This window comes from Augochlora pura, chromosome 4 (genome assembly GCF_028453695.1).
Source record: "Augochlora pura isolate Apur16 chromosome 4, APUR_v2.2.1, whole genome shotgun sequence".
Classification (NCBI taxonomy): domain Eukaryota; kingdom Metazoa; phylum Arthropoda; class Insecta; order Hymenoptera; family Halictidae; genus Augochlora; species Augochlora pura.
Window position 1 is genome coordinate 12039857 of NC_135775.1, and position 27454 is coordinate 12067310.

The 27454-nt window shown below is 40.8% G+C and overlaps 5 protein-coding genes across 6 annotated transcripts; all 5 read left to right on the forward strand.

Moving 5' to 3' along the window:
* Positions 1-567: 567 nt before the first annotated feature.
* On the forward strand, positions 568-4193 carry LOC144468388 (uncharacterized). The gene is made up of 5 exons (XM_078177819.1): positions 568-573; positions 662-1052; positions 1592-2155; positions 3166-3609; positions 3940-4193. The coding sequence occupies exons 1-5, from the start codon at positions 568-570 to the stop codon at positions 4191-4193; spliced, it is 1659 nt and encodes a 552-aa protein (XP_078033945.1).
* A 1121-nt stretch (positions 4194-5314) lies between these two features.
* LOC144469231 (uncharacterized) lies at positions 5315-7456 on the forward strand. Its single transcript, XM_078179252.1, has 5 exons — positions 5315-5332; positions 5424-5678; positions 5779-5975; positions 6500-6737; positions 7361-7456. Exons 1-5 carry the CDS (start codon positions 5315-5317, stop codon positions 7454-7456), a joined length of 804 nt encoding a protein of 267 aa, XP_078035378.1.
* A 3569-nt stretch (positions 7457-11025) lies between these two features.
* On the forward strand, positions 11026-13333 carry LOC144468706 (uncharacterized). Of its 2 annotated transcripts, none has more exons than XM_078178370.1 (4): positions 11026-11080; positions 11542-11615; positions 11681-11901; positions 12732-13333. In XM_078178370.1, exons 1-4 carry the CDS (start codon positions 11063-11065, stop codon positions 13046-13048), a joined length of 630 nt encoding a protein of 209 aa, XP_078034496.1. In that variant the 5' UTR covers positions 11026-11062; the 3' UTR covers positions 13049-13333. The 2 variants fall into 2 exon arrangements, with proteins under 2 accessions (XP_078034496.1, XP_078034497.1); XM_078178371.1 differs by having other exon boundaries at positions 11690-11901.
* Positions 13334-15229: 1896 nt separating this feature from the next.
* LOC144468705 (uncharacterized) lies at positions 15230-17846 on the forward strand. Its single transcript, XM_078178368.1, has 3 exons — positions 15230-15286; positions 15831-16389; positions 17548-17846. Exons 1-3 carry the CDS (start codon positions 15263-15265, stop codon positions 17844-17846), a joined length of 882 nt encoding a protein of 293 aa, XP_078034494.1. The 5' UTR covers positions 15230-15262.
* Positions 17847-21652: 3806 nt separating this feature from the next.
* LOC144468707 (uncharacterized) lies at positions 21653-23142 on the forward strand. Its single transcript, XM_078178372.1, has 5 exons — positions 21653-21664; positions 22173-22293; positions 22374-22499; positions 22768-22877; positions 22957-23142. Exons 1-5 carry the CDS (start codon positions 21653-21655, stop codon positions 23140-23142), a joined length of 555 nt encoding a protein of 184 aa, XP_078034498.1.
* Positions 23143-27454: the final 4312 nt, after the last annotated feature.

Sequence of the window (27454 nt, forward strand, 5' to 3'; positions counted from 1 at the left end):
TCTGAGATACAGGATGATTCGTAACTGGTCAATCAAACGACGATTTAAAAATAGTCCGGTTTAAAAATATTACATTTACATTTTGTTGCTAGAATTTAACGTACCATTTTATTACGGTACCTTTTTCTTAGTTTTATAATAATTTTTTAGTTTACGATACTAATTCTTGTTTTGCAATACTATGTTTATAATTATATTTTATTTTTGGTGATTATGAAGTAGGTTTGCACTGTGGTTTGGCAATTTTACAAACTTCATATATTTTTCACGTCGCACGTCGATGTTTTATTGTTGTCAGTTAGCAGAAGCAATGTATCAACTTTTGTACACGCTGTACATCAACAAGCAGGAAGGTCGTTGACACGGTGTTTGAGCGTCGCCGACCATTGGAGAGCCGCTGGGATACAGTACGACTTTTCTCGACACGCTTTTTGTCAATCGTAGAAAAGCCAAACCCATTCGGCAGTCTCGCATCGCTAATCGCCGAATATAAAAGATCACGGAGTCTTGGTCGCAGCCAGTTAAGAAGAAACTTTAGTGGTCGTCTGTGCTCGTTAATCCGGTGCCATGCTGGTACGTTCGTCGCGATCCTCTCTAACAATCATTTGTTCCCAAACATTTGTTCCAAAAATTTCTTGTTGAAATTACAAATATATTACAGATTATTTACGCCACATTATTTGTACCGGCGTTGCATTCGGCGATAGCAGGGGAACGGCAGCCTCTACCTTCTAGTTATGTGAAACCGAAGCAAGGGATCATCGACGCGGGTCATGACGGTCAACGGGAATACGTATATCGTCAATCGAAGCCGCAGAGTTCGCGCAGCATCCAAGACAGCAATGCCAAAACGAGTTATTACAAAGACAAACCCAGTCCTCGGCCTTACGAGGGCGGATTCAAATCACCTGTTCCTTATGCAATCTCGCAAACCAAGGATCAGTCGTCGCCATATTTTGACAATTTGTTCACCATGTCTGCTGGCTACAAAGTAATGAACGAGGATTCACCTGTAAGACAGATGACACGTAATCAAAACGCAGGTATGATTCGTGATTTTCTTAATCCTTTCACATCGTATCTTTTAACAATACACCGAGTATTAGATGTAATTAACGTATGTTGCTTTATAACGATAAAGAAAGCTTTATTTATTTATCCCATTTTTATAGCAATGTATGCTCGATTTCAGAAATTTATTCCATTATTTTCTACGAAAGAGTCTTTAAGAAAACTATCAAACAAATAATGCGGTATTGGTCATTCTGACTGGCTGCTTTAAATTGCACCCTCTCATTTCCAATAAATGCATAAATTCCACAAGTAAAACCGTAAAGAATGTTCTTCTAACCAACTTCTGCATTCTTCAGGACTTTAACTACCGCGACAGATTTAATAATTATATTTCCCGCTCGTCTATCATAATTTCCTAACTTTATTAAGATCCGCGAAACGTAGTAATGAAAAAGTAATCGATATCAGAGAACGTAGCTTTTCAATCTGAATTAAGTTAAACAAAATACTTTAATATTGTTACATTTTTTAGTATTTTTTATTATTATTACATTTAATCGTATATCGTTTGCAGGAGCTAACATACAATTTCCTTTGTACAAAACCGGTTATCCGCTACCAAAAGTCTCTGGACCCCAATTGTTTTCACCGGTTGTACAAAATCAGTACAATAAAAAGGCGTCGTCGATTCTACAGGCACACAACAATCACCCAGCCTACTACAATAATTATCAAAACCAGCCTCTGATCTTGAGTCCAGTCGATCAGTTCAGTTACCCCGAAAGAACGCCTAAATTGAGCAACGTGCAGCTGGGCACGCCGTTCTTGTCTCCTTTTTCCAGTTTCCAAGGCCAAGTAATTCCCATTTCGATTGCCAATAGCAACCCACAGTTCCCACAGTACAAGGGTGCTGCCGTGCAGGTTCGTCCAACCGTTAGCGGGTTTTCTACGACAGGCTACGAGCCCCTTCAAATGCAACCGCTGTTACACTTCGGTAATGGAAACATCCAGCCTGCAGGCGGACATCGTAACCTTGGTCCGCTGCAGGAGATTAGAACCGACGTGGAGGTCATTGACAAGAAGAAACCGACACCTCCACCTAAAACGGACGACGACGACGACGACGACGAGGCCGTTGATGGTTTGTAATAAAATTAACCACTTAACTGCGTCAATTTATTTTGAAGAGAAATTTTGTTATGCGTTTTATCAATCACAATGAGTATAGTTTGAACCTAGATTGTGGGAGAAGTATTTTTCTTGTAAAATGTAAAATTGCCATTCGTTTGCGACGTGTATACTCGTTGTACGCAACTAACAGGTTAACAAAGACGAAAACAATATGTTAAAAGTAATTGCTTTCGACTGAGAAACCGTATACTTTAATAGTACTTCTTAACACATTGATCGACGCACTAACAAGCTGAAAGATTTCGTAAAATTGAGACACTTTCCTCAAACAAATTGAAATTGAAAAGTTTAGTTTTATAGTATTAACGCTATGCCGTCCGGCGACACCACAGTGGTGACCTTCGCAAAGTATCTCTCGACGGCCGGCGACACCATAGTGGTGTAACGCGCAAATACATAGGACAAAGAAATTTTACATTTATTTATATATGTGTATCTTCGAAATTTCATGAAAATAGGTGGACAAGATTGAAAACTCATGAAAACTAACGATGAGATTAGTAAAACTCGACAAGTTCCAATTTTCCGATAACCTTTCCCGATAAGGGTGATAAGTGAAGTAATTTGAATCAGTGCTGCCAGCGCCAAACGAAGAAATTTTTGCGAGACGTGCGGACGGCAAAGTGTTAATTACATTTTTAATATTCTTACGTTTTACGAATCCTAATAAAATTGGGAAAATATAACAGATTTGAGTAAAACGTAATTTTCAAATTTGGACAAATAATTTAGTCGCCTACATATGGATGACGTGGCAACCGAAGTGTTAAGTGTTCTAAATAAATGAAAAGGTTGAAATTTATAGAATTGGTGCACGCTCTTGTATACAAAATTGAGAATATCTAGAAAAACTAGAACATTTTATGAGAAACATTTCTATGTAAAAAACATTCTTCTTTATACGGGGGTGTATTTACTATTAAAATCGATTTTGATAACGGATGGCGTTTGATTCCATAGATGCGGGCAAGGATTATGGGCCAGGTAACAGCAGTGACGAAGACTACGAGCCGAAGCCAGATAGGAAATTTAAACCCTCTCAGATGGAAGGTAATTTCAAGCCTTCCAATTATTTCCCCTTCAAACAATACGATGAAAAGTTTGGCAAGTATTCGAATCGGAACCGCGAGGAAGAGATTGAAGAGAAACCGTACACCAAATATAGCGATTATTCGTCGTCGAACGATGACGACGACGACGAAGAAGATAGTCCTTCGGGAAAATATCAATCTGATGGAAGCTCATCGAAGCCTCTTTATGATAAGCAGGAAAATGAAGATGACGCAGGTAGTTATGATTACGAGAGACAGAAGTCTGAGGACGATTCCTATAAGCCTAAATATTACGAGAAAAATTATGACGACGATTTTGGAGGGTCTTATGGAAGAGAATCGTCTAAACAGAGTAGGTTAAATTTTTCCAACAAATTAGTTTTATGATTGTTAACTTCTTGCATTATAATAACGAGTCAGATTCGTGATAAAGATTCCACGCAAGACCTAGTAAATTAATAAATAATTAATTTCTTCTAAATCGAAATCAAGTTAAATTCTTCTGTTATTAAAGTGTAGAAACGGAAGTAAATACAGGTAATACAAAAGGCAATAATTACCTGGATCTTTTGAGGACAGTATCAAGGATAAATAAGAGCTAATCAATGTAGTGTGGAAGGTGTCGTAGTGCAAGGGGTTAATGAATGATATTGCAATATACAAACCTTGTGTGTGGTTTCAGAGTATATGAAAGAAGAATCGGAAGATGAGTATGTTCCGAAATCTTATCGAAACGAGGACAATCGCGATTCCGAGGATTCTACTGGACAAGGAAGTCGAAGCAGCTTCAATTACCGCAAAATTCCTCGAGGGTTCAGAGATAACGAGGGACAAGGCTCTAACGTTTTGACAGAAGTAGTGTATAATGGAGGTTTCGGATACAAGTTGCCCGAAAATATGAGAAGCGTCAAGAGTAGAATGATTATTGCGAATTAAAAAAGTGTATGCAATCGAGCGATACCTACAAATACCTGACTGAAATAATACAAATTCAGAACTTGTTCGTAGATTTTAAGAACGTATGCAATGTATGTTAGTGTTGTTATATCTATTTGTATATATATGTTTTGATTCTGTTAAAAATACAAGTATGACAAATACTCAATTTCTTTTCCCTTTTAAATAAAATTCTCTTCCTGAATCAAAACTTAACTCCTTGCACTATAATAACGAGTCAGGCTCGTAGTGAAGATTTTATGCAATGTATCTGCATAATATATCAATGTAATTTTATGTACCTACTAAATATGAATATTATTAATTTCTTCTACGTCGAAGTAAAAATAAATTCTTCTGTTATAAAAGTATATAAACAAAACTAAATAAAGACAATACACGAAAAAAAATTTTCTTGTCCTACTAGGAAAATTATTAAGTACGAATAAGTGCTAATTGTTACAGCATGAAAGGAGCGATAATCCAGCGGGTTAAAATGAAACTGGAATAATCTACATTTGCGTAGGAAAGCACACGAAAGTAATTCCGAAGTCCGCATTTATATTACACAGTGATTTAGATGAAACGATGCAATGAGACGAAACCAACTCAGATTGAAAGGAACGATAATCTTTTATTTTAATAAACTGATACAACTTTTTAATTTACCTCTTCCAATTAATTAGATCAAACGAAAGTTTATACGATAGGATTTTCCGGTATCATTCTACACTGGCACAGACTTTTGGTGTAACAAATTTACCATTTCTCTATGACAAAGGAGCCGAACCGGAAGCAAACAGGTTGCAGTCACTCTTCAATGATTTCCTGGGCACGGAGATAAAAGTTATCGATGTCCATCAATTTCAAGTCGGATACCCGGCCTTCTGGACGGTGATTGTACAGGAACGCCAACGCCGCGAATCGTCATTAAACAATGCAGGCCTGTAATTCTGTCGCGGTATTTCAATTTTTTCCATTCTCTTAATGGTCCTTATTAATTTTGTCATTACACCGAAGCGAATAGGGCATTCCCCTGCGAATCCGAATCTGTATATATACGGATCCTTCGACTTGGAGAATTCAGTATCATCGATACGGTCATCCACAAATCTACCAAGATGAAAACCTTCTTCACGGTGAACGATCTCAGTTTAAATTTAATTTATTTGTTAAAATATAACTAACCTCTTGATCGCAATATAAATATATTTAATAATATACTTACAGATCTTTGTTGCTTTCGTTGCCGTTGCCGTTGCACTGGCCAATATGGCAGAGTCAAAATCAGTATCGAAGAAAGAGAAAAGAGGAGTGGCATTGTTTGGATCACCTAACTACGATTTCTTCGGCGTGGCACCCATTTTCTCCGCTCCATCATGGTCACCAACCAGCTTCGGATCGGCTTCGTGGAGCCCTTCGGGTGTTCCTGATATTCCCTTGACGCAGGTGCAGGTTCAGGCTACGCACGACGTTGCCATTCAGGTATGACGAGTCAAACTTTCTTGGTGACTATACTATTTTACCTTCAAACACGATTTCTACGAAATAAAAATGTATTATATTATATTTGTATCAATGGCAGGCATTGAGGGATCCAGCTCCTGGTACACCCAGTATTGCCTATCCACCAGATGTCATTAGAGCGATTCAACACGCCAAAGACGCGAACCATAATGTGAACTTGGCTCACCAGAGGGTGGCGGAAGCTAAACACGCTGCTGTCGTGCAGCAGAAGGTTGCTCTGGCCAAGGAGGCTGCTGCGAGGGAGGCTACAGCTAGGTAACCATTTCGAAAAAGCTACTATAATTGAGATAAAACCACGATACCATTAGGCTATTATTTTTCCTTTATAGTTAATTTGCCAAACTAGAATCAGAAAGATAAATATTAAATACATGATTCTTTCGAACATATAAATATCTATTTTTTATTAAGAGATTGTGGATTTTATGCATTTGTAACAAAGAAAAGAAATCAAAAGAATTAAAAAATGATTGTTATATTATTTCGAACCTGTTACAATTGTTAGAAAAGAGAATGGGTTTTCATTAAACTTACGTCCATTCCATTTAATATAGATAATTTTTATTTCGCATAAATATCCGAAGTCCAGTTATCACAGTTGACTTTGATTCTTTTGTTTATATAGAAGCGTTCATGGATTATTATTTTTGAGTATAAGTCCCTCGAACGTGTACGAATATTTATCGATGAATTTTTCAATTAGATGCTCTTAAATATGTAGTAGCAATACTTGATCATTTGAATTTGATATTAACGAAGCATATGATTGGGTTTCTAAGGTCGCAAGAGATCTCGTCGTCAGCCGAAGCGGAAGCCAGATCGAGTGCCAAGCAGCTAGTGGCTCTTCAGCAGAGATTAGCGTCCCTGAAGGATGCAGTAGCAGCTGCTCAACGGGTGGCAGCCGCCAGGGAGGCTGCCGCCGCCGCTGCAATTCAAAGGAACGCAGCAGAAACTGCAGCTGAGTTGCAGAAGCAAGACGTGGATAAGCAGATCAGTCAAAGCGAGCAGGAGGCAAAGGTATAATTTCTCCAATAAAAATGATTTCAATCAATTGCAATATAATGCATTTTTTTGGCTCGCCGAGTAGTAAAAAATATATTAAAAGAAGCATTGTATTTCTGAAATTATTAGCTGCATTAAAATGATCTATTCTGTAGGTCTTTCTGTATAAAACAAAATTTGTAGAAAATCTGTGTAAAATTTCCGTAAAGGCAAGTTTGTTTCAACAGTAAGTTTTGTAAAAGTAAGCGCTTTTAATTTCAAGTGCGAGTGACAGATCGTTAGCGTGCATTTTTAAGCAGTCGTCACTGCACTTAAAACAATGAAATTACTGTCTTATCACTTCTCTTACTGAAATGTAATTAATGGAAGTGATTAGTCAGTGATTCATCTTTATCAAAGAGAAATTCGATCATTTTCTTTCAAATAGTAATATAAAAAGAATTCTTAACATTATATTAATCAATATAATATTATGGACTATGGATTCGATTATTGTGGTCTTTGAACAATTTAAAAAAAATTCTTAATCATTGATCTTCATCGGTAGATAAAGTGGTAAAATAGCTTTTACAAGGCATTCTAATCGACAATCCCCTTTCATATTTCATCGCCCTTCTTATCCTTTTATATGTTTCCAGGAAAAAGATATCATAGCAGCGAAAGAGAACGCCGTGGCGAATGCAGTGCAGCTCGCAGCGCTGCAGAAACCGGTGCATCCTCCCTGGCGCCGATAAGAATCGCCGTTCACTGCCATAAAGTCTCCACTCTGTATCGTTTTAGTAATGGTGTTGGTTCCCTATAATTTTTAGACTTGTTATGAATAAACATTGTTTCAGAAATTCGACCGATTATTTATCTGTACCCAGACCCATAGAAAGTACCAATCACTTTCACCGCCAAAAGACAATGCATCACCCGAAGTATCATTAAAGCCTTGTACAAGTTCGCATTAAATCCAATTCCTCCAAAAAAGGAAGTCTCGCCTCGTGTATTTGGGCAAACGCTTTATTCGCAGAGGATTACTTAACGTCATGACACAGTTGCCGGTCGATCGTCGTCGCGACAAATGGATCGTTAAACGCTGCTAGGAACTGTGTCGCTTCCTTTCCCGTGGACAATTGGATCGCCGAGGGTCAAGCGGTGCTTCCGGCGAAGCCACCGTTTCCTGGATCGTTCGGAGACAATGGTATCGCGATCCGACCGGGCCTATCTAGGAGAAGTCTTAGTGAAAGTGACGCTGTGATCCGTTTTGCGGGAAGACAGTGCACCGACGGAACATGCCAGGGAGAAGAATGCAACATCAGTGTCCAGTTACGTGCAACAGAACGGTCGGGAGAACGACCGGGTTGGATAAACTCTCCTCGTCGGATCTACGAGCGTGTCCCGCACGAAATCCTTTCACTCGCCTCTTTCCTGACCATCCGTAGTACCCCCTTTCTCCGCCGTGGTTGGTCCCCCGCGGTCCTTTCGGGCTGCTGCCGCCGCTACAGCTCCACGAATCAGGAGCAATTACCGAGGGAAGAAAGTCGCTCGATCAAAGTCACTCTTTCTTGGCCCGGTGACTTCCATCCGAGGCTCTCTGATCATTTACCTGGACAATGGCCCTTTCTGTCACCGTTCCGGACTTCGTCCGGTCAAAGGAAGAACACCCACCCCGGACTTGACCGATGCATCCACATCCCGGCGAATTGCTGTAGAGCCGGACCGGCCAGTTTAATCGGGCCACCGATTTGTGGCTGGATTCTCTCGATGGAAAATAATCAGTCTTCGAGGACGCTTTTCTCACCTCTCGACAAGTTTACCGACCAATATTGTCCGGTACTTCCAAAATTTGAAGTAGGGATGTACGACTCCGATTCAATCCTCTAGGAAATCGATTCTTTTGATTAAAACGTCGATCTTTTAACACGATTCTTTGACATTCATTTTTTCTCAATATCGATGATTAAAACTACTAATTAATTGGAACTGCTACGTATCGGATTGCTTTAGGATCATTCCCAAAAAATTTTCTCACATGAATCTCTTCGATTTCCTATTTTATTTTCTTTATCGAAGGAACGATCGTTTTGTGACGACTCTACTCATATCAATTTTTGGTTTTGGTTTTTTAGAACAAACGACTTTTACAATTCAATTCTGCGTCAATTCGAGAATCGATTCCTTAAGGTGAATTGAACTGCCATATTTTGAAGACACCCTCGATTTTTGATCGAGTTTGCTTGTTGTCTTTGTACGTTGGCGAGTACAATCCTGATTGAAATACGTTCGCTTTGATCATTTGTAAGAAAATTTAAGTAAAATGGTAGACTGATGGTCATTGCCTAAAGAAGCCACTTAGGTGCAGACTCGAAATTAAACATAACAATTAAATGTTTCAGTTTCTTTTCTAATAGGAAATGTTTGAGAATTCTTAGAAACTGATCAAATTTTGCTGTATGTAGAATATTAAAAGTGATATAAAAGGAGGTAAATCTTTCAATTGAAATTTAGTGTAGTTTTGGGGATTAAAAAATATTATTGTATAGCTCTTAATTTGTTTAAATGATTAAGACAGAAAGCGTATGCGAATAGAGCTTCCGTATCTTACAATTCATGCAGACAATTTCCATTCTCTATCAAGACCTACACTCTGTGACTATCTCTCTTGTTCCTGGCATGCGAAGACTCGAAAAACCAATATTTTTTTCTATTCAGACATACATAAAATATTTATAATGATTTCTGAAAATTACGAACTTCCTCATTCACAGCCATCCACTTATATGTTTCGCGCAACTTCATTACCGATCCAGGACATAAACTGTTTTAAACGTGTTCCGCTCAGGCGTAAAATTCGTTGCAAGCATTACGAGACCCGGAAAATCCGGTTGAAGAAGCCAAGTCCTATAATCTCATGTCAATTCACGATTATAAGTTATATCGGTCAGTGAACCGACGCAACCGACCCGCAATCGATATCCGTTCTGGTAACATAGCCTTGCATTTGAGCCGACCTTAGCCAGCCACGAGCATCGGTACCATACTACAGTGAATTCAGAAGAAGGGAAACGATGGAACTCGTTTTAGCGGAATCAAAGTAACTATTGCCACGAGGCAGCTGCAGCCATTATAACGGCCGAACGGCGATCCTCCTTTCACACCGAACCAGCCAATAGTCGTACTTTCATCGATGCTGTTTTTTTGGATCTACCCGCGTTTTGCCTTTTACCTCACCCAGTTTTATTTGCTTTCCTTTCTTATTGCGTGAAAGACGTCGCCACTCTCACTGGGTTTTAACAATATCGTAAACTTGGCCGATGAATGAGCTAAGAAAGTGTCCCATCAACTACACTTACGAGAAAACAGTGGAGGAAACAGATTGATAACTATCAACTTACCAATCATTAACTGTATCTTGTTGTGGTCATTTCTATGGAAATTTTAAGTAAATGGTGTATCACGTACATCATTTCAGCAATTGGAAACCATGTTATTCGAAATTTGTTGCACCCCTCATCGACCTTTCACTCGAAACGAAAGAAATTTTCATATTTCAGGAGAATGGACAAGCGTCAATATTTCATAACGTATCATCAAAGCGTCGGCAGTAAATGCGGCAAGTCTTTTTGCCTCGATCCTGGTGAACGGACACGGTCGGATTCCGACTGAGAATTTTATGACGGTGACATCGCAAAATAGGGCAAAACGGAAGAAAGAGGACTCGCGTAGAAAAGGAAATCGCTTTCATCGCTTGCTCAATCGCGAGAGATCACGGTCGGTTCGCATGGGCGTTCACCACGTTCACCTAGACCACGATAGTTAGCGAATCTGACGGTGCATTCCGTCAGCGTTTCTCGAGGAAGACCAACGGACCAGTTGGTCCCTCGTCGCGTGAATTTCAATCGGCCAACAAAATTCGGATTCGAGATGATGTTAACCGGAGCAATTTGCTCTCCGTATATATATCGTTGAAACGACTCTCGTCTAGAAAAATATAGGTACGGTCGCGAAAGTTCTTTCAGCGGCGGGTAAGATGAAGTTTCGAGAAAGAAGGTCTCACAGATGTGTCGAGGGACAGAGACACCCTTCAAAATTCTCGACCATGCCACTGTGACACTGAAAGTGCGTTCGCGTCTAAGATGTCTAGAAGCATGAGTGTCAAGTTTCGTCGCGTACTCGTCCGTTCGTATTTCCTACACGCGCGCGCGTATGATACGAGCGCGAGCATGCAAGTCCGGTTTTCAGGAGAGAGATCATCAGCCGGGGGAGGGAGAAAGCGTATAAAAAGGAGCGGTCCATCGGCAGCTATCCGCAGTATCCATTTCTTGATCCACTGTCCCCGTCGAAGTGGTCGAAGTATGTTCTCTTGGCCCTCCGTAAGTACCCGTCAGGAGAAAAAGAACCCTAGGACGAAAAACAGGGCAGGAAAGTCGATCGAGAGATAAGCGAAGCGGGGGTTAGCCTGAGGGAAGCACCGGTGGACCGTGACTAAAAAATTACCGCGTCCCTCGGCCAGTTCCGCTTGCACCGCGAACAATGCCGGTGAAAAGTGACCGTCGCTCACCCCGCTGCTTTCTTCCGCACACAGAGATGCGTATCCGAGGCGGCTCGTAAAGCCGCCGAACCCCATTCATACCGAGTTTTATATTTTACGCTGCCTTTGGGGAGTTACGGCCGTCGTTCTGGACACTTCATCACGGACATGTGATTTTAGTAGTTCGCTGACCGAGTTCGGCGTGTATCGTTGTGCCAAAACAGTTTACGAACCCGCATATCGTCGATTCCGAATGGCTTTCTCGCTTCGGAGGAGTTTAACTAATGTCCTCGAATATTTCAGGTTCTCGTGGTGTGCCTGATCGCCGGATCCACGCTCGGTAGCATCGATGTCGGCGATGCCAGTGGCTGGCAAGGGTAAGAGATCATCGATCGAGGAATTAATCATTTTTGTTTAGTATTAACGGTGCCATCCTTGTCAGGATATCTAGCGAGAGCAACTACGGTGCAGGACACGGCCTGGAATTACACGGGCACCTGTCCGGTGGGTTTCACGATGTGTCCGGCTATGGGTCTTATGGGGGTGGAGGCCTCGATCACGGATATCATGGACACATACAACATCACTACGCCCCAGCTGTTCCCGTGAGCGAGCACGTTGAGATCACAAAGCCTGTTCCCATACCTGTTGTCAAAAATATTGGTGAGTTTCAACCCGCGGTTTCTGAAGTCGCTGGGAAACATGAATATTTATTTAATTTTATTATACCCGACAAAAGACACTACACATTTTCATTTTCAAACATTTTAAACAATTCATGGAGCTGCACACAAATTAATGTACCCTGCAGATGTTCTAATGCATTTTATATATTTATTAAGCTCTTGTCCTATAATTTTTATCGTTGCAACAAATTTCATATAAGACGAAAATAATTTCTATTTTTCATTTGTCTACATTTGTTTTTACGCTTAAACGTTGATAATTGAGGAATGGAATTTTATTTCAAGCTTTCGTCACTAGACATCGGAAGGGTTAAGTACTTAATTTAACTCTTTCGTAATAATAAGCAATAATAAAGTTATGTAGCTTTTACTTGATTTTCACATGCTTGCAAGAATTATTAGATTGTCGAATAAGGATATCATTCTTCTTTTTAACAAATATGAGTAAGCCGATGCTGGTACATTGATATTTGCAATTTATTTTAATCTTCGTACAGTCGAACCTACCTATTTTCATTAGAAACGAACTTCTATTCTATTACTTGGCTTATAATCTCGAATTTCAAGCAAATACCTCAAACTGCAACAAATACGGCAATATTCGAAACAAACAATGAGTTCCTCATCCGCAGTGCTTACGTGGATTAAACATTTGCACTAAAGTTTTGTAGCCAAGCATTAATTTGATTAAATTACCAAATGGATACATTGGAAATCTCGATTCTGCGAGACAAGCCCGCGGAGTAAGGAACTCTAATTAGCGCTTTCACAGGACAAGTGAAATTGAATCGGTTTTCGCATGATCAGGTGTCCCGGTCGCGCAGCCAGTAGCGATTCCAGTGCCGCATCCGGTCGCAGTGGGCGTACCTCAGCCATATCCAGTCCACGTACCGGTCTCGAAGCCGGTACCGATTCCGGTGGTGAAGACCATCGCGGTCCCAGTCGAGAAGAAGGTTCCGTATCCGGTGGAAAAGATAATACCGGTCCCGGTAGAGAAGCCTGTGCCCATAACCGTGGAGAAGCATATACCCGTGCCAGTGGAGAAGCCGTATCCGATCCACGTTCCGGTCTACAAGCACGTGTTCCATCGGGTCAAGTCGCATGGCCACGGATGGAGCCATTAGTTGCATCACCGTCGCGGTGATGATGCACGGTTATAGGAGACGTGCCGCCCCTTCCCCCACCCCCCTCGGAGAGGACAATGCTGAGACTTTTGCCTCGCGAACCCTGCGGGAACGCGTGGCGGGACGCACACAGCTCAATGGAGGATGACAACGAAGCGCACGACAGCCGAAGAGGTTCAAGCCATTTCCGATGGGACGCTGGACGCGTCCCTAGCGTAGTATAATATTTATATTTGTTCGTTCTGTTACTCTGTTGCCAAAAATAAAGAAATCAGTTTTTAGTTACACCGTCTACCTTATTTTCCTCTTCGTTCAAGTATAAAGATATCGGATAAAAACGAGGAGAATGCGAGGCCTTGGGGTCGCTAACTTTATTGTGACTTTTTACACTTGGAGACCTAGTTCTCCTCTTTACGAATTTGTACTATGATAGGGTCAGGCAATTAACAGTTTTTAAGATATTTGTGATTAAAATATGAGCATCATAATACGTATCTAAAAGCTATTCAGTGTTTACCCCTGCAATATTATAAAGACGTAGCATTATTTAACGAATTGACAGTCTGCATTATAGGGTGACAGTCTTTGCTTAGATCGGTGGCACTATTACCGTGCTTATACGTCCGAAAGTGTTCGATTTATATAACTTAGCTATGACAGGCGTGTTAAGTAACATTTGATGTTACCATTTGAAGCGTTAGATTGATGAGTTAACGATGGATTCGATGACTGAACGGTATTAACGTTAACATAGAAACTACATGCTCTTAGGAGATAATGGTGCACTTCGTTCCGCGTAAATCTCCATGAAAATCGCAGCCGAGTCACGAATTCGTGCCACCGTGTTTCAATTATCATTATTTTCTGGGAAGTTGCGAGCAGAGTGTTCTCTATAACTAGATAGCGTCGGGATGGTTTCGTTATGCTCTCTTCACATGCCCGGCTAAACGGAGAGAAGAGGCGCGAGTTTGGTCTGTGTGTCCGAGGTATCGGTGCACGCGATCCTATTTGTCGCCTCGCGCGAGCGTTTTACAGGAGTCGCGCCGACTAACTTAATTACAGACGCAGCCAGCACTTCGGGGAACTTTCATGGACACGGGACCGAACAGATTCTCAGGCAACGGGGAGCGAAGTTCTCTAACAAATGTGGAAGAGGCAGAATCTCGGCGACATTTAAGTCCGTTAATTACAGAATGATAGATGTTCGGGCTCTGGATGAGGCTCGATGCTTTCATTACGCTGCAAAAACTTCGACGGTAACTCGGCTACCCCGGTCTGGCAGTCATTATTTCCTTAATGAAATTGCCTCATCAGTTAGATTTTTAAACGAACGATCCCAGCGCGTTTTTAATAGAGTAATCTCTGCGTTCCGAAGAATTCTGTAGAGTTTGCATCGATCGCTGTGTAATTTCGTTCGCGTACGGTATCAACGGATACCGACGATAAACCTGTCAATCATCGTGCTTCAACGAGCGTGTAATTGTGTAAGGACGTGGTTGATGAACTGAGGAATATTTATAACTACTTAATGTCAGATTGAGTTCAGACAGACATCGAGAATAGTACAGTATTCTTGATTCGTTGCGTAACATAAATTTATGCAACAGGTCGTTAAACGATACTAACTTCATGGGAACCAGGAAAATTGATTTGTGCCGTTCGCTATAATTTCACGCTCTCGATTCCTGGTGTCGTTAATTTCACCTGCTCGATTTTCCATGTAATTACAAACGAAAGCGACCGTTGTCAGTTAATTAAGGCGCGCCTACGTTTTCCCGTTGCTTCGGCGCGTTAAAAACAAGCATCGAGTCACACCGATATGCCAACGAACCGACGAGGGGCCCGGGCGATCTTGGGCGATTCCGTTGCCACTGAAAAGGGATCGGCGGCAGGCGCGCGTCGGCTGTGGAAACCCGCAAATGAAAATCACCGGCGAACGTGGCCACATTCGCCCGCCAAGGCGATCAGAAACTGTCTAATTCGCGCGGCGCCGTTCGGCACACAAAACCGGCCAATACATTCGACGGTGCCCGTTGGACAGTCGGAGGAGAAACAATTGCGCCTGCCAACTGCGGCGTGGCAGACCGGACGCCAGGACGAAACTACATCGTCGACAGTGAAAGGCTCGGCGGTATATTAAGACGAGCAATGAGCAAAGATCTATCAGTTGCCGAAGGAACTTCCAAGTCTAGCAAGCCGGCGCAAACAGGCGTTATGCGTGTAACCATGAACGGAATCGTGAGTAGCGAAATCCGGGTAGAACGATCCTCAAAATTGCACGAAACTTCTGTTGACGGCACCACTGTTGAGCGAACCGTTTTTTATCTCTCTCTATAACGTTGAAATACGATCACTGAAAAACTTCAGCGAGAACAGTGAGAACATTGTCTTTGAGATTTCGGTAGGAAAAGTAGCTTCAACGAAATTTTGTGTATTATAACGCAAATCAAATCTAGTTAGCGTACGTCTGGCTCTCGACTTAATTGGATTCCTAACGAGAGTAATAAATGCTAGGGCATACCTTCTGCAATTAAAAACGGGTCGGTCGAGAACCATCAATTTTATGCAAACATCCTACTCATTAGCGACTCGCGAAGATATCGGACCCCTCAATTACGACTTTCCGCCGTGTGTCAGCCAGATGGTAATTAGCATCGCCGTGTATCAACATTGATTAAAATATCTTACGGTCGATAGATTAATTGCCGTTCGCGGGACCGCGATCGCGAGACCAGATCTTGCTTGCGCCTTTCCAGTAATTTGAACTTTACCTTGGACACAGGTGCTGCTTTCTCTGGCGTCCTTGGCGGTGGCCGCGCCGGTGATCGTGAACCAGGATCAAAGTCAATACCATCCCCAGCTGTACGGTGGATTCATGCCTATAGAAAGGTCTGACCAGGAGTCACACGGGTCCGCGTCGAGCGGAAGCTACGGTGGTGACTATGGTGGCGGTGATTACGGCGGCAGCGATTACGGTGGCGGCAGTTATGGTGGCGGCGGCTACGGAGGCAGCAGCTACGGAGGAAGCAGCTACGGAGGCGGCAGCTACGGAGGCGGCAGCTACGGAGGCGGCGGCTACGGAGGCGGCGGCTACGGAGGCAGCAGTTACGGTGGCGACTTTGGCGGAGGACATGGCGGTGGTTACGAGGGATCCGTCGGTGGACACTTAGACGTATCCAGCGACCACTTAGGCTCGGATTACTCGTCCCTCGGGGGTGGACACGAAGGCGGAGACGAGGGTGTTTCTCTGGACGGTGGCCACAGCGTGGTCCAGAGCGTTCCTGTGTCCGAGCACGTGGAAGTTACCAAGCCTGTGCCCGTTAAAGTGATTAAGCACATCGGTAAGTTCCTAATTGCTCGACTAACGTCGCCTTAGTGACTACCCGCTGAGATATTTCTTAAAACAAAAGCATGTACAAACATCGTTCGGCATTAATCTACTCAGCATTAAAAGTGGATAGTTTCAGTAGATTGAAAGAAACAGGCGTCATCTGAAACTATACTTTCTCGTTTAACAGTCGAAAATAGCTTAAAATAATTATTATCATAAATGTGTAAAATCAAGGAAACAGTTATTTAGATTTCGCGCGACTTTCGTTTCAATTAATCTGTTCAATCATTTTTAATGGATACATTTAGGTTCCGTCCTAATTTCGATAGCTATGTGAAGTTCATTTTCATATAGAGTGATTTTGAAAGAAGCTTTCAAAGTATAAAATTGATTAAAAAATTGTGGACGATGTAAAATTAGTTTTTGTAAGACTAGCACAGAATTCGAGTCATAGTATATTAAAAGTCTGAAGTATCCTGGTGAGCAAAGTTCCACGACCATTGCTGGACAACATCCCGTAATGACACGTTGCAGCTGTAAAGTGACTAATTACTCCAAGCAATCGTTCAACTTTGAGAAAGTTCGAAAGCGAAAATTTCACAGAAAGTTGACTCCGGGTGACTAATAGTGAATCAAAGTTAAATTAACTTTATATTGTCAGGTCCAAAATTATCTATCCGCTCTTGACAAGGGCTGCAGTTCCTACGAATTTGGAAGTCTGGAAAGTGAATTTGCTCTCATTTAAATTAACAATCCTCAGGAAACCTTTTTCGATCTCGTCGTATACCGCACTTTCTACTTTATGTACAGATCTACGTATCGTGTTGCTTGGTAATCTATTTCCGCAAACTCTACCAGTTCTAATAATACTTCTCACGCGGAAGTAATAAATCTTAGCTAGGCAAGCGAAGGTGTGGAAATCAAGTTTATCAGTTACGCAGGAAAGCAGACTTTTCTTTATACACCCACGGCTTCTAAAAACAGTTCCATGGATTTTCATACGATTTGTATCGATTCTGGATTCATAACAGCTTTTATCAATTAAAATCAAATCTTATTTGATGCTACAATACTTTCTTCGCAAACATCGCAGTTTATAAACATACGCATATTTTGCCTGTAAATCTAATTTCTCTAATTTCTCTGATATTTCTAATTTGTATTTTAGGTGTACCGGTTCCACATATTGTGAAAATAGCAGTGCCGCATCCGGTAGCCGTGGGCGTTCCCCAGAACTATCCAGTGGCCCAGCCCATCCCGAAGCCAGTTCCCGTGCAGGTGATAAAGACGGTGGCAGTGCCAGTGGAGAAGAAGGTTCCGTTCCCTGTGGAGAAGCACATTCCAGTTCCAGTCGAGAAGCCAGTCCCGATCACTATCGAGAAACACGTGCCGGTGGCAGTCATCAAACCGTATCCCATCAAGATCCCCGTTTACAAGACGATCTATCACCACGCGAAGAAGCACTAACGTCTGGTGACTGATTAGTGTGCGATCCGTCCGGCTGATGTCAAATCGATCGTAGACAACGTTCACCGTTTTTGCCTGAGGCTCTGCGAACCGTACTGCTCCGGAAGTAGCGGAGAAAGTCCGCGAAAAAGGGTCGTATCTTTCTGGCCCGCAACCGACTGCGTTCTTTCCTTCCTTTGTATATAATTTAAGTACTGTTGTTACTGTTGTTCTGTTTTTTAATTAACTTTTTTACTCGTTACTGTTCTCGTTTTCCAATAAAATATTACGAAAAATGTACACTCAACGCTTCTTCCATCGTAGTGAAAGTCGCTCAGGTCTTACGTGTCGTTTTCCTTCTCGTTATCAAGCATCCTGTTCCATAAATTTCCTCCCAGTTCAACGGAAATACGTGTAATTCACGTTCTCAAAAAATAGTATCGTTCCCGTTACAATCGAAATCTTCTGTTCAAAATTTTAATCGAGATTCTGGATCAATCGAATTCGATGAATCTGAAAGAGTTCCAGAATTTGACAAACCAGAGAAGCGATACATTTCGAAAAGATCGGTTCTATCTGTCAGAGAAATTCGATAACAACTTTCCACATTGCACCCGTAGGATCGAATGGTTTTTCCTGTTACTCCTTGTAAATCGGATACCGTCAACCGTCACTCTAGCCAAGTTAATGCGCCCGAGATCATAATCAAAACTTTCACTAGTATTTTCGATAGATCGGGAACAGATTCCGTGGAAAGTGAATGTTACAGGCGGTCTAGTTCAGGTGTGTGCAGCGAGCTTGATTGTCACGATCAGCCGCTGCTAATGAGCCATGGGAAGCTTGCTACGACATTCCTAAAGGTGGCCACGGAATCCTTGCGATAGGATAACGCGCTACGATAAATTTATTTTATATGGTGTTGCGCTTTCCTACCCGTTGAAGATGTTAAGAAAGTGATTGTAAAAAGACAACGGCGAAATCCCATGGTACATGCATATTCATCAGGATGGAAATTAGTTTCCCCGCTTGCTGTAACGTTGTTATTTGTTAACGAGCATGGTGACTTGTCTGATTTTTACATCTAATTTCTTAACGATGAAAATGTATCTTCCGAGGATATAAATTGTTGCAAACAACGCTTGAAACACCATTTTTTTCATTTGTTTGTTAGGTGCAAGAGTCTTTTATACATCATCGTACCCGAAGAAAGGATGTTTATGGCGAATTTTCAATTTTCATATTCCAGTGGTTTCTATGTTAATAAATACTCTATTTTCACATGTAACTTGTCTTATATTTCGATATATTTGAGATTACACGAAAAACTAAACTCTCACACAGGGAGTTCAAAAGTCACTCGCAATCGGAAATTTAAGGTTTATTTAGACCATTTCTTATGACAAATGTAATCCACGGCTTTGTTTACGAGTTATGAATGAAAAGCAATGATCAATGAGTGACGAGATCGGCTAGCCAACGAGCGGGCGAAGGCCAGCTCTGCTCATTGGTTCGGTCGCCTTGCGTCAGTCGACCTCGTCTCTCATTGGTCACTGTTTTTCATTAACAACTCGTAAACGAAGCTGCGAATAGCAATTGCAATAAAGAAAAGGTGATTGATCTCAGACACTTCTTATTTCTCGATTGCGAGTGACTTTTGAAATACCGTGTATAATAGTATTTACGTTTATATCAATAAATATCAATTTATGTCTACAAAATACTTAAACACGATAGCTGGATAATGGAATAATTGAAAATTGTTTATAAAATTTTTTACAGATTCTCATGTACAAATTAAATCGGTTTTGTCAAGGTTAAAACACGTTTTTCACATAAACCAGATTTTTATCATAAGTATCCTTCCTCCTAAAATGAAAACATTCCATTATTTTTGTTTAAAGTTATTTCTCGAAGAAACTACATAACAGTTGTGCACAAGTAAAATTTGTTTGCATCATTCATAAGAAACAGTTGCCAAATTGGTGTCTGCCTCAAACAAATTTCAACAACTGATATTAATAAATTAATTGTCTTAAATCCTTTAAATTTTTCTCGTATTTACTTTTGTCTACTGGTTTCTACCACGAACACATTAAATCTGCAAGAGACAGCCAGTTCATATAATATGAATCTCGAAGTAGTTCAGATAATAGGACTTCAGTAGAAGTTCGCTACATCGAGCATTGCCCAAAATTTCGTTCCAATGAATGGGATTTAGATAAGTGGATAAGTTACTTGATTCTGTATAATACTCTTATACAATTTATTGTACAATATAATTTTGCATCAGAAAAAATCACAAATCATTTTTCACGAATTTATTGTAAAGAGAAGATTTTAATTTATATAATACTTTATAATATATTTTATATAATAATCAAAATTTAACTCTTTTGGGATGTTTGATTTCATGGAAGTTTCTAAAAGAAACGATTTCCTTTACTTTCCCATCCGCTTCCTAATGCAAAAATTAAAAAAGAAGCATTTTAGAAAAGTGAAAGTAGAAGATCACTCTTTAAAAACAGGCCAAGAATGTACCTCATTTTCCTTGTTCTTTGTTTGTATTACAGCCGATGGTTCTTAAGCCAAAATTAAATGACGTTTCAACGTGATCGTGGTTAGTATTCAATATCAAATATTTCTTATATTTCATAGATCTAATAACGGTAAATCACTGTATAACCGGGAATACGTGCTTCGAAAATGAAACGGTTTGTCCATAAAATGTTGAAATTATCTTACACATGTCTTTTTTTGTTTTGAAATGCCTGAAATAGAGAATCATAAATTTTGTTAGCACCATAATATTATAGATATCAGTCGCATAAAATGGTAGTTGAAAACTAGTCAAACTACTTTTAATGCGAATCCTTATTAAGCGAAAAGAGTAATAAAATGATCTATTAGTAAACCATTAAAGTGTCACGATCAATGATAGCAAAAGTAAGTCTGGGTAAGTTATTCTGCATAATTTCGCTGGATGCATACAATCATTATACGATTATCTCGAGTTTATTGAAGAAACAACTTGGAAGTTAAATGGTAACATACGACAAAAGATATTGATGATTGATAATTAATAATTAATAATTGTTTGTATATTCAATAATTCTAAAATAATGAATCTTCTCATTAAAGATTCAAATTCTTTCATTTTAACAAGCAGAAGTCGTTAGTCTAAAAATTGATGTACACTGTATCGTTATCTGTAACATACCATCAAATCTGAATTAGTAGCAATCATAATTTGTTGCGAGAGTTTTGAGCCCTTAAAGTGCAAGCAACGCGTTAAGCGGGGCGAGAGACGAGGAATGTGATAACTGGAAGAAATTACAAAAGCCTTGAACCAAGCTAGCGAGATTCGCATCGTTGCGCCAATTAAAAGATCATCAAGACCGTCTCGTACATTAACCTGCACGAGGAAGTAGGAAGCAGTCGCTCGGTACCCGTACTATCGGCGCACTGCGAAATTCACCTAATCCGTTGTAAGAACCAGTGCTAACGATAAAGTTCCAATGGAAAGCAGTGCAGCAATGTTGGTCAATGGAAAGAAATTGAGCAGACCGATCGAACAAGGTTGCACGCTGTTCTGGCGTTCAGGGAACACGGAACTGTTTATGTTATGCAACCGTAATTATTGCCAGCTCCACGTGCTGTTTGAAGAAATAGAGAAATGTAACCTGCACGGTGAAGGTGTTGAAAAGGTTTCTATGAGATAGTGGGGCTGCGTGTCCCACGATCTTCCTATATAAACTCTCCGCGCGAACAATTCGTCTCGAGTCAATCTTATATTCACGAAGCACTCATATGCGCCTGTCAGGGGAATAATGGAAAACCTCGTACGTGAGTCGTGTTGGTGTACAGGCCGATTAAAACGGAAGGGTTGATGGCGACTCATGGCAATTATGAAGTCACAGAAATGTGTCAACCTCGATTAGAATTTGTTCTAGAGGTAGTATTGTTAAAGGGCACAGACATGACTTGGTACTTGATACCGAATACAGGATAGCAGATGTTCGTTCATCTTTGTTCTGTCACCATTGTAAGCTTATGGGCAGCAGTTTGAAGACATTTTGTCAAACATCTACATTGCAACGATTATAATTCATTTACATCCACTAAATCAACGTTTGATTGATCTGGGATATCAGTTTTCATAGGGTGTCGAAATTTTTAACTGTTATTATATTTATACGACATTATATAATATTATTATACAATGTTATTATATTTATACTCATATTTTACATTAAGACGTTCTCCGCATTGTAAATTGTAGCCTTTCCTTTTTGATCGCTATTGTGTTTATGACAGCAATTTACTTATACCGGTCGTTCTGCTTGCAAGATCCTAATTCTGATGATCGCCGGTTCCTGCTTGGCCAGTGAACTAGAGTTGGGAGGTCATGGTCTGTCATTAGGCGAAATTGATGTGGGTCACGGCGGCCACGGCATCGGCTTCGAAATTGGTCTGAGTGGTCTAACATTGTCGCGTCATTACGATTACATGTACGAATCTGTAGTAACTGTGTTATTTTGGCGTTATCAGGAGGAATGGACTCCGAGATTGAGTTTGGTCATGGATATGGTGGCGGAGGACACGAATATGGAGGTGGAGGTCACGGATATGGAGGTGGAGGACACGAACATTTTATTCCCGTTGTCAAGCATATAGGTGTGTATCTTGAAGCAAACCCTATTTTCTTCTACTCAAATTATTTTTCAATCATTGACACAAAGTTACGTGGCTTTATCTAGTAAAATCAGTTATGGTAAAAATTTATTTTCCAGTCACCATTATTAACTAAAATCTTTTTGTCAACACTCTAAATATATGCTGTGCCGTGCCAAATTTCTAGTGACCATTATTTTAAGAAAATTATATCGAAGTATTAAAATCATTTATCAAACCCTTCTAAGGTTGTTCGTAATTGTTCAAACAGGTGTACCAGTGCTGAAGAAATATGCTTTAGCGATTCCAAGTCTGCAGGTTCAACAAGTTCCTCAGAGCTACCCAGTGCCTGTGATCGTAAAGAAACCCGTCCCGTATCCGGTACACAATTTTACTCAGATTTCTTTACCGAAACGTCATCGATGGTCGCCCGTTTAATTACGATTTCTGTTTACCGCAGGTGGAGAAACAGGTGTTCACGAAGGTGGAAAAGAAGGTGCCTACGCCGGTCGAAAAGATCATCCCTGTAAAGGTCGAGAAGCCAGTTCCGTTCCATGTGGTGAAACACATTCCAGTTCCGGTGGTGAAGCATATCCCCATCAAGATCCCCGTTTACAAAACCATAGTTCACAGCAAGAAGCACTAACCGCACCGCAAACTGGTTCATTGTTATTTGTTCTCTATAGTTCATTACGCTTTATTAGTTTTTACACGGCTGTTATTTGTTAATAAACGTAGTTACTGAATCCATCATAAATACCTTGCGTACTTGCGTATACTTGTTTCTTCCTACGAGAGAAAGGGTGTTACCAAATATTCTCAAACTATCGTAAATTGTATCTTAATGAGCTCGAATAGCGCCATGAGATTGATTATACGAGCTTATTAATTATGTAAATATTTCTTATCGTCTCAGTAGCGACGCTGGACTCTCTAAGCTATTATGAAAAAGATTTCCTCCATTAACAAGAAATTCTATTTATATTTCTGTTCCATTTAACAATTACTTTCAATATCATTCACGTGAAAGTACCAAGAACGACAAATCCGTACGAAACGTTCTCCTCGATCGCATTCTCGACCAAGGAAACGAAGGGAACCCCAAGTTTCGATATTACGACTTGACATTATGGTTTTTGGTCATCCCATAGCCACAATGGCGGCTGAGGGAAAGAGAAGGTTCCCGCAGCGAAAGCAATCAATCGGAATTACTTTCCTGTGTCATTGACCTTGCTGAATTCGGCTTCGGGGATACGTGCTGACCGAGCGGGTAGTAAAAAGGTGTACTAACGTGGGAAGAAAAGAATGTCGCCTATCGTTCGCGAAATTCTTTACGATTGTGAGGTATGGAGGCCTGAAGGATCATCGACTCCTTTCGTAAAAGGATCAACGGGAAGCCGGATGAAGGAACCGAAGTTCAAAGTCGACTTTCACTTGCTGTTTTTCCGATCGCCGCGGCGAAGCAGGAAAGTAACGCACCAGTGGCGTCCGATCGGACACCGGCACCGAGCTCATCGTTAATGCAAGATGTAGTGAGGTAACCATCGGACATAGTAATCGCGACCGACAGGACTCGTTATCCTTTCGTCGAGCGATGGATGCAAGAGACTTCCCTCATTCTATTCACGATCGAACCGTGAAGGAATGAGGGAAGAATGAAGTACGCAATGCGGAAAAATCCGCGGCGAAAGTCGAGCACGAAGATGATCCGCAGTTCCGTTGATCCCAATAATCGCGGGATTGTAAAAGAAGGCAAAGAGGCCGGGACAATGTCTGCTAATGTAGAAACATATCTCACCGGAAAATAATCTTGTTGCCCGCCTGCTTCCGTGTTCTTCGTTCGCATCTCATTAACAACTATGTTATCCGCGAATCAGAGTAAGTCTCTCATAAGGATACCATCTTGTGATCCGAAAGGAAATGTCGTTCCACCGGAAATGATTAGGTATGTTCTTGTTAAGCCGTAATAATAATTTCGGAGTTATGTATACTAAGAAACAAAGAAATTTATTTGCATAATTAATTTTTTACCGGCTATAGTTATAGCGATACATAGTTTGCGGAATTACATGTTTATCGGTTGCATAGATTTAAAGTCATTAAAATCAATGAATTTATAGAATCGTGTGAATCAATTGAAAATAATATAAACTAAATCTCATTTATAATGTTCTCAGACTTTTTCGCTTTGACTATTTTATTTTTAATCTGCCACAACTCTGCAGTGTCGTTAAATTTGTTGGATGAAATTTATTAATTTCCTTTCTACACATGATTGAAGATTTAGTGTAGATCTGATTATCGTTACTGCAATCCCTACAGAAATTTTTGAAGAGTTACATTATGAGAATCTGCGAAAGGATTTGCTGTAACGAAACTGCTGTGAATTCGGAAAATTCGCGGATTTAATGGCCAAGCTGACGGATTCCTTTCGCGTGAAACTGTCTTTCGCGGCGTTTCTTTACGATAACTAGCACAATTTAGCGTTCGTTGGGCATCGCATATGTGTGCCTGTACAGGAACGAAAAGTTAGACGAAAGAAATGCGCACACCGCAAAAAAAGTTTACGGTGAAAGTAAAATCCAAAGTGGAGCTCGGCTGTCTCTTCGTCCAAGGTGTTCTGAAGCGAGACGATACGTCTCGATTCCGGTTTAAACAATCAAATGTCATTTCTCCTAACAACACCTCCACGTTTGTGCCGACGAACCCTTAACCCTTTGCACTCCAGGCTATCTTAAGCCTAGATCTAAAATAGCTATTTTTACCAGCTGCATTTCCTTTTGATATACCTAGTACAATTTATGAATATGAAATTGAGTCTACTGAATCATAAAACTGTTACGTTTTTAACAATCTTTTCAATAGAAGGGTCTTTAATAATGTCTAAATTATTTTGGAAATGATATAACGATTTTCATTGGCGCCACAGAGGCGCCACTCGAGTGCTAAGCGTTAAACCCTTTGGACAGAGACTGGATCGATGCCGATGGTTAACCGAAGGTTCTACAACCAAAACGGCGCGCAATTGTAAAAACTTGTCGGGTTAACGTTCATCGTTTTCTCACCTATGGGAAATAACCGAATGTTTGTCCAGAGAGCTTCCCGAGAGAAACGAATGATGAAATAGAAGGGCTGAAACTTCCAAATTCCCCATAGAACTGGCCGAGTACTTTAAAATATGCTCGATACGTTCTCTTCATTGTTTCGTGCATTTAGTGAAATCGTTGGATCATCTACGAGAACGTCGAGATCGCTAAGAAACAATTTGTCTTTCAGAAATTAGTTTGTATGATCGTTGCACATATTGTTCTCACTTACAAATTCGGACGATTAGAAGTCTTTTAACACGAACAGCTAAATTTCTACGAATTTAATCGTTGTATAATAAAGCCTGATAATTGATGGCACTTAGCCATGCCGGCGCTTCTCAATAATTACACGTTTATGACTATTAAAACCGGCGAATAAAACGGTGAAAGTAATCGCGTAGCAATTCTTGTGCGAGCCTGCTAATTTATATTATTTCGTAGGCTGGGATGTTTAATTAATTATTCGGATCGAACTCACGTTTGTCTCCGCTTTCGAAGGAACTTAAACAACACTTTATCACTCATCTTCAACTGGAAGCAACTAATATTTTCAGTTATACATTTAAACGAAAGATACGTACACTGAACAGGCTATTATAATTTATGAAGGATGTTTCCGTAAATTGGCCATCTAGTGTGTAGTCTATTGGCATATTGATAGTATTTGTCGAAAATACAAAAATTTAGTTTACGAAGATTTTCTGAAGCCACAGTGCACAATGAAATTACAAACATTAACTGCTTGTCTACACTAGATCAGAGTCAAATATTATCATACCAGATTTCCAAGATAAAAACAATTACATAAATGCGTCCAAGGTTTATAGTAAGAGTTTCGAAATGACTACAAGTATTTTAAAATATTGATATATTTTTTACAAAAAGGAACACAGAAATTCTGTTTGAAATGCCAACGAATGGGCATAAAAATTGAAGACCCGCTTTCACCTAATCAAAGGTGGCAGGTCAGAGCAGGGCTGCATTCTTTCCGATCCAAATCGGGAACAATGGAAGTCGTGGGTGTCCAATTGAACTCTGATCGCCAGTGGATCTCCGCAGCCATAAAAGTCTTATTCGCCCAATTTGTTACGGTATCCTGGAGGCTCTGGGAGCATCGGGGCCGAGGCATCACCTGGCTAGGTAGCGTGTCACGCGTCGCGTGCCGGCAGAGGAGCCGCTCGGAGCGGGAAGTCACAATAAACAGGCAAATAAACCGAGACATTAAGTTAACGAGGCCGATCGGGCACCCTTCACCATGGTCGTCCTTGTCCTGCTCGCGGTTCTCGTCCAGCTCGTCGTCGTGAGGGGTTTATTCGCTGCCGTTGGTCCGGTTGAGCGAGTTTAATAAGGTGGGTCGCGAACTGCCGGTATTTACGTTTGATGGAAATGTTGTCCGTATATATCGAGCGGCGGAAGTCCGCACAGAGAGGCCGCGCACCCTCGCAAACCGTACCGAAATCCGAGACAAACTTTCCACCGTGAAATGATAGCCCACGGTTGCACGGTCCCCCATCCGGAGATATTACCATATTACATACTATCCGCGTTCGCAGTTGCCATTAACTTCTGATCTCTCTCATCTCCGGGCATCTGGGATTAATATATACGCCAGCAGACAACCAAATTGCGTTGCGACGCTACCCGGTACCGGGAGATGCGACCGAATAATTAAAGTCAAGGATTGGCCCAGAGAGCCGAATTAGAATTAGTATTATTTGTTGTTTATTCATTGAATTCGTTTCTAGTCGCGCCGCTACTATTGCAGGATTTCACGAGGAGTTAGGAAATCTTACTTCACGTATTTTCGTTGTTCCGTCGGTGAGAGAGTCACACAATTAATTCGAAGATTTATTATAGTTAACGCGTTAT